At 39.3% G+C, this 18,123-nt stretch overlaps 1 protein-coding gene across 6 annotated transcripts; it reads right to left on the reverse strand.

Moving 5' to 3' along the window:
- Positions 1-924: 924 nt before the first annotated feature.
- On the reverse strand, positions 925-10,758 carry LOC123949131 (membrane-spanning 4-domains subfamily A member 4A-like). 6 transcript variants are annotated; one of them, XM_046016476.1, is made up of 5 exons: positions 10,631-10,758; positions 7,379-7,514; positions 6,100-6,216; positions 5,042-5,143; positions 925-1,249 (listed from the first exon to the last, which is right to left on the reverse strand). In XM_046016476.1, the coding sequence occupies exons 1-5, from the start codon at positions 10,636-10,638 to the stop codon at positions 1,247-1,249; spliced, it is 366 nt and encodes a 121-aa protein (XP_045872432.1). In that variant the 5' UTR covers positions 10,639-10,758; the 3' UTR covers positions 925-1,246. The 6 variants fall into 6 exon arrangements, 3 of the variants coding, with proteins under 3 accessions (XP_045872432.1, XP_045872431.1, XP_045872430.1); XM_046016475.1 differs by having other exon boundaries at positions 925-2,567; XR_006820022.1 differs by lacking the exon at positions 925-1,249 and adding an exon at positions 6,437-6,629 and having other exon boundaries at positions 4,299-5,143.
- Between the last annotated feature and the right edge of the window lie 7,365 nt (positions 10,759-18,123).

Below are 18,123 nucleotides of genomic sequence, written 5' to 3' on the forward strand. Positions count from 1 at the left end.
CTCAGGCATTTATCAGTGGGCTATAGGTAGTAAGGAAATTTAATCTTATTGATGTTTCTCTTGCCTTGGTTCTCCTCATTAGGATGTCTTCCTCTATCCATTCCTTATATGATTGGGATTTAGGAAAGACAGACCAAACAGACTGACAGGGAGAAGCATGTATAAGAAATTAGTTGGAGATTCCATTAACCCGATTATTGTTAGTGATCCTGCTTAAAGCTCGACCTCTAAAAGAATAGGAGGTGATAGGTTTTGCTTTTCCTGAGTAGTCTTCTGCCTCCATGACATCCTGAGAAGACTTTTATTTACTCAGAAATTACTCAATTAAAATCACTTACTACTCAAAAATTGCATGTATACCAGAGACTGGGATTCTTAACATCATAATAAGGGGACATATTACTAATTCTAAATACTGCCGGGTAGAAAGGAATGTTTGGGCACGTGACTGATCCCTAAGTGGAAGCAAATCTTTGAGCTTCAGGTTTTGTGACTTAACCTGTCCCTGTGGGTAAAGGCATGGATCCCACACAGTCGCCCTCAGAAGACAGTTCTTATGCACAGGTAGGTGGGCTTCACCTTGAAAGTTGTTTTGTTTTCATATCTGTTAGCGCAAGTGTCTGACAACTTAAGCTTTGATTTTGAGAGGCGTTCATTTCAAACAGGCATCCCCTCAAAGACAGTTGTCCAGAATAAACCACTGCCAACCACACAGTAAACAGCCAGGACTCCTCTGGCACTGACTTCTTTTTTTAGAGTTCTTTGTTGATTTCCCTAACTGATCATTTGGGCCACTTGCTCTTTTCTCTTCCCAGTGCTTTAAATTCCTGCTCTTGTGTTTTAAATTCTCCAGTAGAGAATGAGTTGCCCAAACCCTAGGTCCTCACCCTCCTGGGTGAGGTTTATTGTGTAGTCCTGGGCAGAGACAGCCCAGGACTACATAATAAACCTTCCTGAGAGTGAGAGTATAAGCCAGCTGTGCCACCTGGGTGCCTGGGTTTTGCCCTCCCAGCAGCAGAAGAATCTGCTACTCTTCCTGAAGGGACAGCCACAGGTCCTAGGGGTGAGTGGGCACAAGATCAGCACACAGGCTGTGGGGAGAGGAACGACTCCCAGGATGGGACTGGGATTTCCTCATGACACTCCAGTTCTCTAGATCATTGATTGTGGTGGACAGTGGAGGCTTCCTGAGCTGCACAAACCTTATAGATTCAAGAAGTGGAAAGAAGTGTTGTAAAGCTGTCCATCACTGGAATTTTTTTTTAAAAAAGTCTCTAATTAGGTAGCAATCACATGAAAAAATAGTTTTAAGCTACTGTCAATGTCCTGTACCGGACAAGGAAAAAGACTTGATGGGTACCCTGTTATCTTCCTGGGAGATCGTCTCAGGCCTGGGGGTCTCAGAGGTGGGAGAGAAGTTAGTGTGCACTTATCTGAGAGAGAATCTTCCTCCTGAGAAGCTGCCCCCTCAAGGATGTCTTTTACCCTCCAGGTGGCTCAGATCCTCATTGGACTGATAATGCTGTGCCTGGGTGTGACAATCAGTCCTTTTTCTCCATCTGACTACAGACTTCATTACATGGCCACTAAAACAGGTTATCACATATGGGGATCCTTCTCTGTGAGTATTAGTGATTGTTCCAGCATTTGCAATTTTTCAGGTACCTGCAATACCTTCATCCTTCTCTCTCAAAAATCCACACACTGCTGTGTAGGTCCCAAGCTCGGGCTGACTGTTTGGGGAGCAAGGAGGATGTTGTAAGGACGGGAGGGCAGGCGCAAGCCCTCAGTGGGTTCTCTTTCTTTGGTCAGTTCCTCACATCGGGAGCACTGTCCATTGCTGTGGGAAGAAAAGTAACCAGGTGTCTGGTAAGTGTCTCACTGGTGAGGTTCAGGTAGGTCTAGTGAAACAAGGAATTGCTCAGCTACAAGGCTATGCACATAGAACCTTGTTGGTTCTCTAACGAAGGACCCTAGAAATGTTTGGGGGGCATCCCCTAGAAGTGCTTCCTCCATGGCACATAGGCAAGAATGAAGGGCTTATCTCTGTGCTGTGTGAAGTTCCATGGGCACCATGTTTCCTGTGCCTAAGCCTGAGGTAGCCAAAACTGCAACTGTGCCAGGGGCCCATCCTTCTTCCTTAGACTGGGGAAGATCCCCAAGCAAATTCCCATACTCAACTCAGAGCAGCTGAATGACCCCAACTGACTAGTCGAACACAGGAAGAACAGGAGAAGGGTTTGCAACAACTTCTCTATCTCATTCTTTTCAGATCCAATGCAGCCTGGGATTGAATACAGTCAGTGCTATTGTAGCAGAGCTTGGCACAATTATGATAATTTTTGAAGAAATATTCATGTATGGAAATGTGGTATGGAGGTCTTCCTATGGAAGTTTATTTACAGTAAGTATATCCTGTTCTTTTAATGGAAATCTATAAACTGGTCTTGTCTGAATTTTCCTCTGTAAATTCTCACCACAGAACTGACCACAGCCACTTGTTATGTAGATGCTGGACACCCTCCCAAAAGCGAAGGGATCTAGGCCTTTGCATCTTGCCAGGAGCACTGAGCAAAAAAGTTAGTTTTTCAATACCATTCATGTCTGAAATTCCTGATGTGTGGTCAGTGAGTGGAAAATTCTGTGAGGACTCAGTTCTCTGAGGGACACTTTTCTCATGATTTTGAAAGGCTAAAATTAACAAGTCAGGAAATGACAGATGCTGGCGAGGATGCAGAGAAAGGGGAACCCTCCTACACTGTTGGTGGGAATGCAAGCTGGTGAAGCCACTCTGGAAAACAGCATGGAGGTTCCTCAAAAAGTTGCAAATAGAGCTACCCTATGACCCAGCAATTGCACTACTGGGTATTTACCCTAAAGATACAAATGTAGTGATCCGAAGGGGCACGTGCACCCAAATGTTTATAGCAGCAAAGTCCACAATAGCCAAACTATGGAAAGAACCTAAATGTCCATCAACAGATGAATGGATAAAGAAGATGTGGTATATAATACAATGGAATACTATGCAGCCATCAAAAGAAATGAAATTTTGCCATTTGTGATGACATGGATGGAACTATAGGGTATTACGCTGAGTGAAATAAGTCAATCAGAGAAAGACAATTGTCATATGATGTCCCTGATATGAGGAATTTGAAAGGCAACTTGGGGTGTTTGGGGGGTAGGGAAGGAAAAAATGAAACAAGATGGGATCGGGAGGGAGATAAGCCATAAGAGATTCTTAATCACACAAAACAAACTGAGGGTTTTGGGGATGGGGGTAGGGAGAGGGTGGTTGGGTTATGGACATTGGGGAAGGTATGTGCTATGGTGAGTGCTGTGAAGTGTGTAAACCCGGTGATTCACAGACCTGTACCCCTGGGGCTAGTAATACATTATATGTTAATAAAAAATAAAAAATTATAAATAAAAAAATAAATAAATCTAAAGCTGTTATAAAATAAATAGTATTAAAATTATTACAATGTGATACAACTACATCAAAATGATTAAAATGAAAATCACATTTGTCGAGGTGAAAACATTTAATGACTGGACTTCAGGCACTGCTAGAAGGCCTATATGTGTTTTATGCATTTTGGATATGACCTAGAAATTTCACAATGGAATTTTATACATGCCTGTACCAAAGTATATAGATACATTTTTCATGCACAGCACTATTCATCCCAAAGAGAAGCATCCCAAATATTCATCAATACTTAAATAGATAATAGATGGTTCTATAAATTTTACAATACACTATCTTGCAGCAGTAGAAGTAAAGAAATTTTGTCACTGGCAATAGCATGAATGAAGTTCTCAAACATGTTAGAAGAAAGGAGCCATATCCTGGATATATACTCAGTTACACATATTGCACGATTCCATTTTATAAAATTCAAAAACAGATAAAACCCATATTAGGTAAAAGTCAAGACTGCTCTTACCCTGGGGAATCTTAGTGAATGAAAGGGGGCATTCACGGTCTTCCAAAACTTTGGTAATGTTTACTCATTGATACAAGTGCTGGTTACATGAAGATGTTTACTTTCTATCCATCTAAACATTGGGGACGCCAGGCTAGCTCAATTGGTAGAGCATGCGACTCTTGATCTCTGGGTTGTAAGTCTGGGGTCTATGCTAGGTGTAGAGATTACTTAAAAATAAAAATTTTTAAAAATTGACCAGCTGTTGCATGGAGCACTGGGTGTTGTGCAAAAACAATGAATGCTGTTATGCTGAAAAAAATAAATAAAATGGGAAAAAAAAATTGACCAGCTGTTACAATGATCTATTCCCTTTTCTGTATGTGTGGTATAGTTCCATTAAAAGTTATCATGAGAAATGGTACTGTGCATCCCTCCATATAATTGATTATGGGATGATGTGGGAGGATGGGATTCAAAATCACAATCAGCATCAATAGAGGGAAAAATGTATTTTATTTGGTTTTGTAATAACTATGTTCCCATGCACAAATGTGACTGCTTTCTGGCAGGCAGGTTATTATTGACCTAGTGATACTCAATGAATAATTCTTCTAAAAGCAGAAACTATTCTGTTAAAACTCCAGGTCCTCATAAATATGTTCATAAGGGGCCATTACTGAGGGCACCTTGTCACTGTTTGGTGGAATAACCACCACCTGTGAAGATTGAGAAAAACATATAGTGTTATTCACATACTCTTCCAGCTAGAGGGATTGAGTTCATCCTGGGGACCCCTAATTCTTTTCTGTATCCTGGGACCTGAGAGTTCAATATCCCCTTTTCAGGGCCTTGTACTCCCACTAGATAAAAATCAATATCCAGCAAGATCTATGAGGCTCCCAGAAACATCCACCATAGGTCTATCTCTGTGTTCTGTTGTCTCTTCCAATTTCAGGAAGAAGTCATAGACACAGCAATCTTTCCTTCACTCTGCTTCTCTATCCTTCTCATTGGTTCAGAGAGAAGAGACGCAATGAGAGAAACAGGAACACAGACTCAGCATCACATGACAAATGTGAACACTCCCTCAGGTCCTGAACGCTTACCTGTGTGACAAAGCAGGTCACCTTGCACCCAAACACAGAGAGAGAGATAGCGATGCTGACTTCCAGCAGGGAGAGGACTAGTAGCCCAATCTCAAATGCCCTCTACAAAGAAGCCGTTTCCATGAGGGGAGAGAAGAGGAAAAAGCAAAGGAATATAATTAATAGATGGATACTTCCCTTGGCCCTGGATTCTCTGATTCCAATCTGACTCATTCTCCATTAAAGAAACAGTTACATTCTGTCCCATAACAAACCAAAAGAAGAAAAATTGAAAAGAAAAATCCTAAAATGGCTGAGAGGAGTCTGCTCTAGACCTTCATAAATGCAGGGCAAATTTGGATTATAACAGATGTGTTTCCTTAGTTTTCTTGGCTTAGAAATTCTCTCTGTTGCCCACTTCAAGTTATTTTCCTTATAATAACTCGCTGTGTGAATTTGTACTTTTTTCTCATCTAAAGAGCAGGAACCTCCAAGTCTATGAAAGTGATATCATTGTTCTTTCCTTACACCACATACACCCCCAAGGCTCTGAGCATCTTGGCTTGGAGGCCCTGACTCTACCTGCCCCACCCGCATATGACACAGAGCTTCCTGAGACACCTCTGAACTCTGAACCTGGAGACTTTGAAGAAAGATCCTGATGCTCAATCTTCTAACATCACTGTGTTCAATGAAGAATGCGAGAAAAAATTCTTGTAGGTCCCAGCCAAAAAGGGGCTGAAAATTCTCCCCATGAGATCAAAGTCCCAGATCTTACTGCTTGTGGTGATAAGCAGGGATCAACTGAGAGACAGTCATCTCAGACTAATGTATACTTAGATAATAGATTTTATTTATTTATTCGAGAGATAGTGAGAGAGAGCATGAGCGAGGAGAAGGTGAGAGGGAGAAGCAGACTCCCCATGGAGCTGGGAACTGATGAGGGACTCGATCCCAGGACTCCGGGATCATGACCTGAACTGAAGGCAGTCGCTTAACTGGCTGAGCCACCCAGGCACCCTACATTTAGATAATAGAAAGATAACTTCAGAAAATAAAACCAGCTCAGAAACACTTACAAGAAGAAGACAACTTTTTTCCAATCCATGTGCCACAGTCAGTTCTACTGTTGACAAGATTATCCCTACTCCCCCAACCACAGCACTGAGTATGTTCACTCCCAGGCTGCCTTTGATCTGGAAGAGAATAATCAGTGTCACCTATGTCCTTCCGTTCCATGCTCTTCCTCCCTTTGGGAAACAGAAAAACATTCACTTATTTTGAAGGGGTTGAAGACACATTCTCAAATAATTTTCCTAAGTCTAAGAAAGATGGGCTGAAGGATTGGATTCTGTATTCACAAATTAATCCTAGGGATGGAGTATCAGACAATAGGGCTGAAAAAGTAAATCAAACCTTAGTTTCCTCATGGAAGAATTTGTCGTGACCCCCTAGATCCCAGATAATTCAGAGAATTGGAAATTATTTCCTTTGTCTTGAGATGGAGCACTTCTGATTCTGCTTGTTGCTTCGGGCCTGGGGAAATACTTACCGGGTTTAATGTCATGCTTCTTCCAGCAGCAATAGACACAGCCCCAGACACGAAGAACTAAAAATGGAAGAATCTACTCAGCCTGGTGAGCCCGCACTTGTACTTTCCCCAAACCAAAGTTCAACAGAACCCCAAAGCGTTTAGGTCACATATTTTGCTCTAAGATGTAAAATCCCAGATCAAGTCCTTGTTTTTTTAAAGAGAAGGCTGGAAGAAATACTCCCAGAATGCTACCACTGAGGAAGTTGAGATATTCCAACATACTCACAAATAAGGATCCCCATCTAAGATATCCTGAGTCCATGGTTGGGGAATAACACCGATGGGAAAAGTCAGAAGAATAAAAAAACAGACCTATAGCAAATAAGCACACTTTCATCAAACCAATCAGGATCTGAGCCAACTGGGTAGCAAAAAAAAAAAAAAAAAAATGCTCAGAGTAGGAAGCACACAGGTTTCTAAGAAGATGGTTTTGTGGTCTTTACACAGAGCTATTTCCCATCTCCTGGTTTTGAAAAGGCTCCCAGGATGAAACCCCTGGGAGTCCATGACCTTTTCTCAAGTTCAAGGTTGTTTAGAAAGGTTTTATGATAACTTTCTTTTTCCCTTCTCACTAGAGAAATGCATTTTCCTTTCAGATTACAGGACCTCTGATTTTTAAAAAATATATTTCCTGCCACAGTGAGGTTTATGGAGGTCAGTTTATGACAGAGTTAATCATACCTCAGGAGCCACAAAGGACAACTGTTCTCCTCTCTGGAAATGGCTATCTTCCCAAACTATGTTTGGAGGTCAAGCTCACTTACCCCCAGTATTTGGGGCTCCCCCTTCAGGAAGGTCTTCAGATTGTCTGTTTGGTCTAGTTGGATGATGTTTTTCTGTGGAGGATTTGGGCCAAACCATGCAGTTGCTCTTTCTGGTGTAGTAACACAATCTTTAGTGCTGTGAATGTAAATATTTTACAGAGAACAGATTCATTCTTCAACCCCTTTCTTGTAGACATGAAAATGGCCTTTGGAAGAATGGTCTCATGAGGCAGTTTGGTATGATGGTAAATGAAATTGTCTGAGTTATAATTCCAGTCACACACTGTGCAAACATGGGTATATCTTTGTTACCATTTCCATGCCTTAGTTTTTAAAATTATAAAAACTGGAGTGGGAGGGCCTGGGTGGCTCAGTCCATTGAGCATCCCACTCCTGGTTCCAGCTCAAATCATGATCTCAGGGTCAGGACATGGAGCTCCGTGTCTGACTCCATGCTTAGTGCAGAATCTGCTTGAGATTCTCTCCCTCTTCCCCTCCCCCCACTCTCTCTCTCTCTTTCTCTAAAATAAATAGATAAACTCTTTTAATAAATAACAAAATTACAAAAGGGGGTGCTTGTGGTACTCTCCTCCTGTTGCTTGTCATATGCCTGCATGATTTCAACAGCTTTGTACATATAAAACTTGGAACTAAGTGCTTGGTATAATCAAAATATGAATAGATAGCACATCATCATTATTTTTATTGTATTATTATTAAAATTTAATATGATAAATATGCATGAAGAATGCTTACATTTATATCTTCTAGGGAAAAAATGACTGATGGAAAAAGAACGAATCATTCTAGTGAGTCCTGTAAGAGCCATGCATTATGGCTCTTGTTCACAAGAGTATTATCCATTCATTCATTCATTCAGTCAACAAATATTGATTAAATGTCTACTATGTGCTAGGCCCTGTTATAAGTTTTGTTGCTAGGAATATACCAATGAACAAAACATGCACAATTCCTGTCAACTGGAAGCCTACAATACAGTAAAAAAAATAAATTTTTAATTTATATCATGAATTCATAAGTGCATGAGAGTAGAAACTACATAAAATGAGAACCTTCAGTTTCCTTGTAAGAGAACTTAGTTTTCAAGGGATTCTATCACTTCTTCAATGTCAGTCAGCATTTCTTTTTTTTTAAATTTATTTATTTATTTTCAGCATAACAGTACTCATTGTTTTTGCACCACACCCAGTGCTCCATGCAATATGTGCCCTCTCTATTACCCTCCACCTGGTTCCCCAACCTCCCACTCCCCACCCCTTCAAAACCCTCAGGTTGTTTTTCAGAGACCATAGTCTCTCATGGTTCATCTCCCCTTCCAGTTTAGCATTTCTGTGTTTGGACCAAATGAGAATTCAATTTTTCTAGCAAATTTGCCTCTGTTAATGTTGCCCTACACCATAAGCATAGTGATGATTTATTAAAAGCTCTGATGTGCCAGGTCAACTCAAAATGGTTTTCAGTGATCTCTTTAATTGTTGTATACTACCCTTGCAAATAGATTTGTTGCATTGACAGCTTCTCTTCTTTACCCTTCCCTGCATTCACACCAGTGCCACATGACACACCGCTGCCCCTGTTAAAAGATGGAATATATTTCCCTTCCTCCTCAATTTTGATTTCAGCCTTGTGACTCACTTTGGCCAATGGGATATAAGAAAATGTTTTAAAAGCATAGGCTCTTGAGCTCATGTCATGGCTGAGAAAGCATTACTGGGCCACCTTGGTTGAGGATAAAAGATACCAGAAATGAGAAAAGTAGTAGCATTCATCTCAGCTGAAGTCATACCTAACCAGGGAGCAATTATTGACCCTCATACGTGTGAGTGATCCCAGGGAATTTCAGAAGGGTCATGCACACCCATGTGCAGACTTGTCAGCCTATGCATGTTTATTGCTTTAAGCCATTAAGTTTCAGGGGGTTATTTGTTATGCACCATTACTGTGGCAAAAAATGACTGACACACCCTTGTTCATTCTGCCTGATATGTCTGCTTTGGTTGTAATGTGACCCATAATAAGTCTGGTTTGTCTATATTTCCTAGTTTCTGTCTCATTCTTTATTCCTTTTTTTTATTCCTTTTTTTAAAAGATTTTTTATTTTTATTTATTTGACACAGAAAGAGAGATCGCAAGTAAGCACAGAGGCAAGCAGAGAGGGGGAAGCAGTCTCCCTGATGAGCAGAGAGCCCAATGCAAGGCTTGATCCCAGGACCCTGAGATCATGACCTAAGCTGAAGGCCTCTAGAGGCTTAACCCACTTGAGCCACCCAGGCGCCCCTCATTCTTTATCCCTAAAGGGAAAACAAGTGGTCATTCTTGCATATTTGCCCACACAGAGATAATTACAAATGGACTCAAACAATAACATCACTACTTCTGTCCGGGAAAAACAGCACTGACAGAACTATGACAACCATCTGTTCTGTGATCAGGATCCAGGTCTAAGCAAAACATCCCAAAGATAAAACCTAAACTTGTGACCTTAGGTTACATTGGATCTCAGATAATTTTTCTGTGTGTTTAAGACACATAGATATGGGACAATGTCAAAACATGTTTATATATAATTTTATGTGTCTCACGAAAGAGTAATATTTCTTTTCCTTTCTTTTTTTTTAAGTACACTCCACCCCCAGCATGGATCGCCACAGGGCTTGAACTCACTACCCTGAAATCAAGACCTGATCTGAGATCAAGAGTCAGATGCTTAAATGAGTGAGTACCCAGGCACCCTGAAAGAGTAATATTTCTATCACAAGACAGGGAACAAAGGAGGGACCAGAAGAGTTTCCTTACATGATCAAGTTCCATAGTTTCCCTCTCAAATCAGATCAAGAATGAAACCAAGTTGTGTTGAGCTGCTTTCTGCACGTGAATATACACAATAGGGCCATTTACCAGGAAAAGAGGTCTGTATCAGACACCTTTAGCCAGCCACTTCTTCCCTCTCCTTTCCTTCAATTTCTTTGGTTCACATTCCATATATTCTGGAAGTTAGTTAATGTCTTCCCATTGAAGTAAATGTTGAAGGGGGCACAATTCCACAGCTTGAACATTTACTCCCACGCAGATGAGAACCCATCCTTCAAAAGCAGGCTAACTCATCCTAAATTTCATTCTCACCTCAGCCTTTACTAGACACATTTGATCTATGTTTCTACACATCACCCAGCAATAGCTCAACCCAGAACTCTTCCTAGAAGCTGAGAATAGAAAATGAAATCTTCCTACCTTTGCATCCCTTTAGAACTGCACCAAATGGGAGGTGAGAGCTCCTTCTCACCATCATTCCTAAAACCATGTCCACCGAAGAGTCTGACCTGATCTGAAGAGTAGTGGGACAATCACTTTCAGCTCTGTGTAGTCACCATGACTTCCTGTGGGTCATCCTACCCTGCCTACCACAGGGCAGCTGCAAGTGAAACTTCAATGAGTAAACTACCGCTCGCATGAGATAGGGAGGCCAAGGACCCAATAACAGAAACTTGCTTTTAGATCTTGGTTGCACTTCCAGGCTGTTCTCATAAGTATGGTATTTAAGGCTTTTCATATCGAAACCTCAGTCACATGAGGACAAGTCATTCCCACTTTTATCCCAAAGACCAAACAGCAGGTAAGAATAATTTGAATTTCTACAAGTTAACATTTTGTTAACAAACATCATGACAAACATCACTAACCACTACAACTGGGTATACTAAAAAAAGTTAGTGGGGTGGCAGAGTGGCTCAGGAGGTTAAGCGTCCTCCTCTTGATCTCAGCCCAGGTATTGATCTCAAAGTCATGAGTTTAAGCCCTGCATTGAGCTTCACACTGGGCATGGAGCCTACAAAAAAAAAAAAAAGATATTAACCAGTGATTTTGCTAGCGCTTTTCTCTTGGTTACATTGGAGAGCTCTTTAACCACTACATTTATTGTTTATGATTATGATATTGCTTGGAATGTAACTACTTAATTTTTTATAACAGAGAACCAATTGCTTCAGAAGATCTAGAGAGAGAAATCAGATCCAAATGTGTTTTTTTTTTACTGAACCCACTTATTTTCTGCAAAATACAACATTAAATAAAAATAGAATTTTTCCCACATTGATTTTCAATGCTCTGCTCTTTACATTTTTCACTGGTTTTGGAAGTCTGTGAAAGGGAGAGCATTTTGTTAAGATATGGGCAGACAAAAGGAGAGTTATCCTTAATCAAGTTCATTAATATATTATGATTGTTCTTTAAAAATATATCATGTTTACTTCAACTTCTTCAAAGAGTATATTCCACCCACTGTCATAATGTGTGGACTTCAAAGAGTATATTCCACCCACTGTCATAATGTGTGGATTTTATTAATTCAGTTCCATTATCTTACCATATTCAGCTATGTAAATACAAACATTTTCTTTCTTGCATGTTGATAAAATCTACAGTTCCTGCAATATTTTTTAGAAGAAACCCAACTCAGAACAGTCTAGTGTGTGTCTCTTTGTACACTGGAAAATAATTTGCAAGGTCTATGTCTTAAATTGTGCACACCTCCTGCTATAGGATATTGTTAAATTATGCTCTAAAGTCACATTTCAAATTACCTTACCCCAAGAAATATGTGACAAATGTTGTTACTATTGCATCATATCCTGTCCAGGTCTTGGTTTTATAAGATACTAAAAATCAATAGTATACAAGAGATCAGTTTGCACCCATTCAATGGGCTTAAAATGGTTGTGAGACTTCTTTCATATGTTTATTGCTATTTCTATTAGGTCTTATAGGAATTGAATGTCGGTGTCTTCTATTCTTCGGTTGGTTGGTTTGAATTTGTTGTACTGATTTTAAAATGTTCTTTAAATAATTCTGTGCTGTGTTATTCTGTTTGGACCACTCTATATCACAGAGTACCACACACTGAGTTGCTTATGCACAACAGAAATTTATTTCTCACAGTTTTGGGGCCTTGGAAATCTAAGATCAGGGTGTAGGTAGATTTGGTGTCTGGTGGGGGCCCACTTCCTGGTTTATAGACAGCCAGCCCTCAGATGGCCCAAGGAGCTAAGGTGGCCCTCTGGGGTCTCTTTTATAAAAGACACTCACTTTATTCATGTGGATTCTGCCGTTATGATCTAATCACCTCCTACTGACAGACCACATCTCCAAATACCATCACATTGCAGATTAGGTTTTCAACTTACTTATGAATTTTGAGGGGACATAAACATTTAATCTACAGCATGCATTAATCTTCTCAGTCAAATCTGAACATACTATGCACATATACTGGAATTGAAGCACTAAGTGAGTAAATGGTAGATTGTGGGAGCCATGTTTCTTGCTGTTGAAATGAGAGATCATAGACAAGTAAGGGGAGAAGTCTAGAATGATCCACATGGCAACCTATTAGAGATGGAGAAATCAGTATGAGCTCATATATCAGTTAACATAGATACATGTGTTTACAGGGGTCAACATGCACACGTATTTCCTTGCTCTTTCCATTGAGAGAACCTTAAAAAAACAACACCCCAGTAACAACAAGCACACTTAACTCACAGATATTTGCTTCAAATATTGTTCTCCAATAAAAGAAACCAAACCTTGGGTAAGCAACAGATTTTAGGCCTTGGGTAAGAAATACACAAGATAAATCTGAAGTATATTTTCATGCCAAAAAAAAAAAAAAAAGAAAGCCAGTGGTATTTTACTTAGTTTTTGTTTTGAATTTGAGGAGACCATTGAGGAGATTACATATAGATAGATAGATATAGATAGATAAATTATAGATTACATATATAATTATATATGACTACAATATTTGTATAATTATATTTTATTTAAATATTATATTATATATTATATCTATATAAAATTATTGACAGAGTGTTTATTTCTTTTTGAGCTCATAAAATTTGATTATAAATGTTTGTTCTGTAAAATTGGCAATGAACACAAGGGAAAGAGATATATTCTCCACTTTTATTAACTCTGATAATATCCATCCATACTTTGGTTTTACTCTAGGATAAATTAAGAAAGATCTAAAATAAAGACATAAAGAAGAGGCAGAGAAGAAATGCACTATTCTCAGTATCTACCCATTTCAATGGGAAAACACCAACTTCTAGAATAAGTGACATCTCAGCCAGGAAAACAGGAGTGAAAAGGGAAAGACAAAGTAGAGTAAAGTAGAGTAAAGAATCAGAGTCTAATTCTAGGCGCCAGAGTTAAGTAATTATCTACTGTACTAGAAGTCTGGACACATTGCAGCTGTTTATCAGAGAGCACCATGGCCTAAAACAAAGATAAGGAAAAACCCACAGGAGTTCCTGCTAAAGATTTTTTGATCCAGATACTCAGACTGTGACAAACACAGAGAAGTTTCAAAACTCAAGGAGGCTCCCTAGGTATGACATCCACAGCATTGGAAAGGGCCTTGTTAGGCACAGCCCATTGCCAGGTCTTTATTCTTTGGCTGCCTCCAAACAAAGAGAATCTTTAAGCTAGAGAAATGTCATTTTCTAACTCAGATTTTTAGGCAGATGTTTTAAGTAAAGAATTTAAGAATACCTTTTGTATGTCACCTAGATTTTGGTTTATACTGGGGACCACAAGCTCTCATTTTCTGGACTGACTTCTCCTCTATCCCACTTTAAAATTTCGTATAATCAAAACTTGCAAATGAAATATCTTCTCTTTTCTCTTAAACTCTTCCTTACTAGATCACATCCAGTTACATAAGTATAAGTAGCATTTAGGTGCACATGGCTTCTACTGTTTTATCCCCAACTCTAGACACCTACTCCAGGAAGCAGACTCTACACTGAAATGCTTACTTATCATTTTACACTCGTATCTGAAACCCTAAATGCCCAGTGAGAATCACAATTCCAAAAGTAGTCATTAGCCATATTTAAAATGTATGATTCAGAGGCATTTAATCCATTCACAGTGTTGTCCAGCCATTACCTCTGCCTGTTCCAGAAACTCTTCATCACCCCAACTGGAAACCCTGGGTCCATTGCTCCCCTACCCGCTATCCCTGGAAACCAATAATATGCTTTCTGCATGTAAAGGTGTGTCTATTTTAGAAGCTTCCTATAAATGGAATCACATAATATGTGACCTTAAGAACTACAAACAAATATTCAAGCAAATACTTGTATACACATGTTCATAACAGTACAATTCACAATAGCCAACAAGTGGAAACAACCCAAGTGTGGCACACCTTTCTCTTTCTCAAATTTAAATAAATAAATAAATAAATAAATGCATATTTGTTTTTTTAAAAACAGCATTTAGTACCTTAAAAAAAACCATGCAGATGGAAAATAAAGGTCATCAGCTTGGAGGTAATATTGTGCAAGGTCTGTAAATTGCACAAGGTTATGTTTATAAAAATTTTTTTAAATTTTTAAAAAATTACACAAGGTTAGCATATGCTGCAGACTGAATGTTCGTATGCACTCAAAGAAAGACAGCTAAATGTCTCAGCCTCTCGCCCTTTAAGTTGACAGTTCTGGGAGGTGTTTTACACACTTCTTGAAGGTACTTGGGTAATCGAATCTCAATTGCCCAAAATGGTAATTTAAACATTTGTTGTGGCTTTCCTTCTTTCCCATCTATTCTCCACAGTCCTTCTCACAGCTTTCTAAGCTGACCAGCCAACAAACCATCTGCACTCAAATACTTATCTCACATGCTGCTTTTAGGGGAAGGGAGGAGAACAGCTCTACAAAGTAGACCTTCTTTATCGGATTTTGGAAGTGACAGTCTACCCAATCAGATAATCATAAAGATTCCAAATTAGTGGAAATTATGACCATGATCTCTAACATGCTATAATGTCACTACTGAGACTCCAGCCAGCAGTGGGTAGGAATGAGGTCTATGTACAAGAGAAAGTTTTGAGTTAAGCAGTTTTAACTCTTTGACCAATATGGGAAGACGATAACAATAAGGATTGTCGTCTTGGCTGTAACCATATTAGAAACCTTAAAAAAAATGGATAAAATTCTTAGATTAGTTAAATATCAACTCAATGTACACCATGGAGGTCACAAGGCTTCCCATAAAATACTTATAAACACATATATTCTGCAGACTATGTTGAAAATCAAGAACAAATTTTAAAATTTTAAAATTTTAAAATACAAATGCAGAGGACACAAGATATTCATTTTAATAAGACTTTTATTGAATTTTCAGAGACCTTAGTAAAAAAAACAATGGATGGTGAGAGTTGGGATGGGGCTATGGTCATGAAAATGCCCACAAAACTTGAATTCCCCAAATTTCCTGTATTCTGTAAACCAGCAGAAGCTTTCTTATCTCCTAGAGAAAAATCTCTCTCTTGCTTTTGCGGATAAGCTTGGAGGAGTACAAGCATGATCCACTTTAAAGAGTGCAGATTGGACTGAAAATTAAAACATATGTTCTTTGAAAGATGTTGATGTGGGGCTCCTGGGTGGCTCAGCAGGTTAAAGCCTCTGCCTTCGGCTCAGGTCATGATCCCAGGGTCCTGGGATTGAGCCCCGCATCTGGCTCTCTGCTCAGCAGGGAGCCTGCTTCCCTTCCTCTCTCTCTGCCTGCCTCTCTGCCTACTTGTGATCTCTGTCTGTCAAATAAATTTTAAAAATTTTTTAAAAATCTTAAAAAAAAAGAAAGATGTTGATGTAAAATAAAAAGAAAACACTAGTAGTAAATAGTTTCAAATCATATTTCCAATAAAGGACTTGATTGAAGACTATACAAAGACCTCACAACTCAAAAATTAGAAAACAGGCAATTCAGTTTAAAAAGAGGCAAAAGATTTGAATAAATACTTGACCAAATAAACAAGTAATGGCATGAAAAGAGCTCAAAATTCAAGTTAAAATCACAATGAGTCTGCTTCACATCTATTAGCGTGGTAAAATGAAAAAGACTGACCATACCAAGTGCTGGCATTGAAGTGGGGAAACCAGGTCTTTCATATACTACTGGGAGGAATGTAAAATGGTACCATCACTTTGGAAGCTACTTGGCAGTCTCTTAAACGTAAAGTATGTTTCACAGGACTGACCCTTTCCCTTCTAGGTACTTACCTAAGAGAAATTAAAGCTTGTGACCACATAAAGTCTTGAACATGAAGTTCATAGTAGCTTAATTTGTCAAAGACCTAACATGGATACAGTCCAAATGCCCATCAATAGGCAAATTGATAAACACACTATAGTAAATGCATACATTGTGATACTATTCGATACATGCAAAAACATGGATGACCTTCAATATAAGTTTTCTAAGTGAAAGCAGCCCAACAAAAAGAGCACATAGTTGTCAAAAGAGATTATGCATCTTAGTCTGAAAGGAAGAGAGGCAAGAAAGATAACGTTGTTTTGCAGAAAGGTTCCTCTTTCTGGAATAATCTACTAGGTCACCTTTTCCCACACAGGAAACAGAATTATCTTCAACACCATCACCGGGAACATTTAGAACCAATGTGTAACAAAACCACAAGGAAAGATTTTATAGTTAGTGAGTGAATCTACTCTCCAAGAGGCAAAGGTTGTGCCTTTTACCGGCACAATGCGTAATGTGTATAGTACACATTACGCATAGTACTATAGACCCACAAACACAGTTGAACATTTCAAGAAAGACTATCTTGAACCTATAACCTACATTTCCCAATTCCACACATGCCAAAACCCTCAAAGTTTCAAAGTTGGTAATAGAGGGTCATCAGTGGCAACAGACATCTGCTTCCATCCTGGCATTTTGTTCCATTCTAAACTTCCCTGCTCCTGGTAGAAAAGAATATAAATTCATCCATAGAGGAAATGCAATATACATAGAGGTCAACACCAAGCACTTAGTAAAATTATCTTCAATATGCATGTTGGATTTTTTTAATGGAAACCAGGGGGGTCCTTCTCATTCCATATCCCACTTTGTGTGAAAGGGGCTAGAAGACTGGGACCAATACTTTCCAGATCCCTTAGCTAATGTTCTAGAAGCAATTTATACTCTGCCAATGATAGGTGCTAGGAGACCTAGCGGAGGAAAGAGACATGTAAATAAGTTATATACGTTTTTCTACATTGGCAGGAAGAGACATAGACGTGCTTCAGCAAGCATGAGCGTTAATGGCAACATTACTTTTCCCACTGGTCATTTGCCTCTGTATTTGAGGGGAGTTGTGTGGCCTCCAGTGGGGATTTCTGCAACTTCCTATCATGAGCAGCAGCAATCACATCTTGATTTACTGGAAACAGCTGTGACTGATAGGTAATGGCAGTGTCTTCCTGAATCTGGTTTCCCCCACAGGGTCCAAAAATTATTTTTTAACTTTTAATCATAGTACAAGACAAACCATAAATGACTCTTAATCTCACAAAACAAACTGGGGGTTGCTGGGGGGAGGTGGGATTGGGAGAGGGGGAGAGGGCTATGGACATCGGGGAGGGGAGGCGAACCATAAGAGACTATGTACTCTGAAAAACAACCTGAGGGTTTTGAAGGGTCAGGGGTGGGAGGTTGGGGCAACCTGAGGGTTTTGAAGGGTCAGGGGTGGGAGGTTGGGGGAACAGGTGGTGGGTAATGGGGAGGGCACGTTTGCATGGAGCACTGGGTGTTGTGCAAAAAGAATGAATACTGTTACACTGAAAAAATAAATAAAATGAAAAAAAAATATAATATAAAATTTACTACTTTAACCATTTGTAAGTATAGTTTTGGCACTGTTACATATATTC

Source organism: Meles meles, chromosome 8, assembly GCF_922984935.1.
Source record: "Meles meles chromosome 8, mMelMel3.1 paternal haplotype, whole genome shotgun sequence".
Taxonomy (NCBI): domain Eukaryota; kingdom Metazoa; phylum Chordata; class Mammalia; order Carnivora; family Mustelidae; genus Meles; species Meles meles.

Excerpts from the sequence above, each read along its gene's own strand:
- LOC123949131 (XM_046016474.1), bottom strand. Across the intron at positions 6,217-7,378 it reads GGGAGCCCCAAATACTGGGG|ATCAAAGGCAGCCTGGGAGT; the intron begins GTAAGTGAGCTT and ends ATTCTCTTCCAG. Across the intron at positions 5,144-6,099 it reads AAAAAAGTTGTCTTCTTCTT|AGGGCATTTGAGATTGGGCT; the intron begins GTAAGTGTTTCT and ends GCTTCTTTGTAG.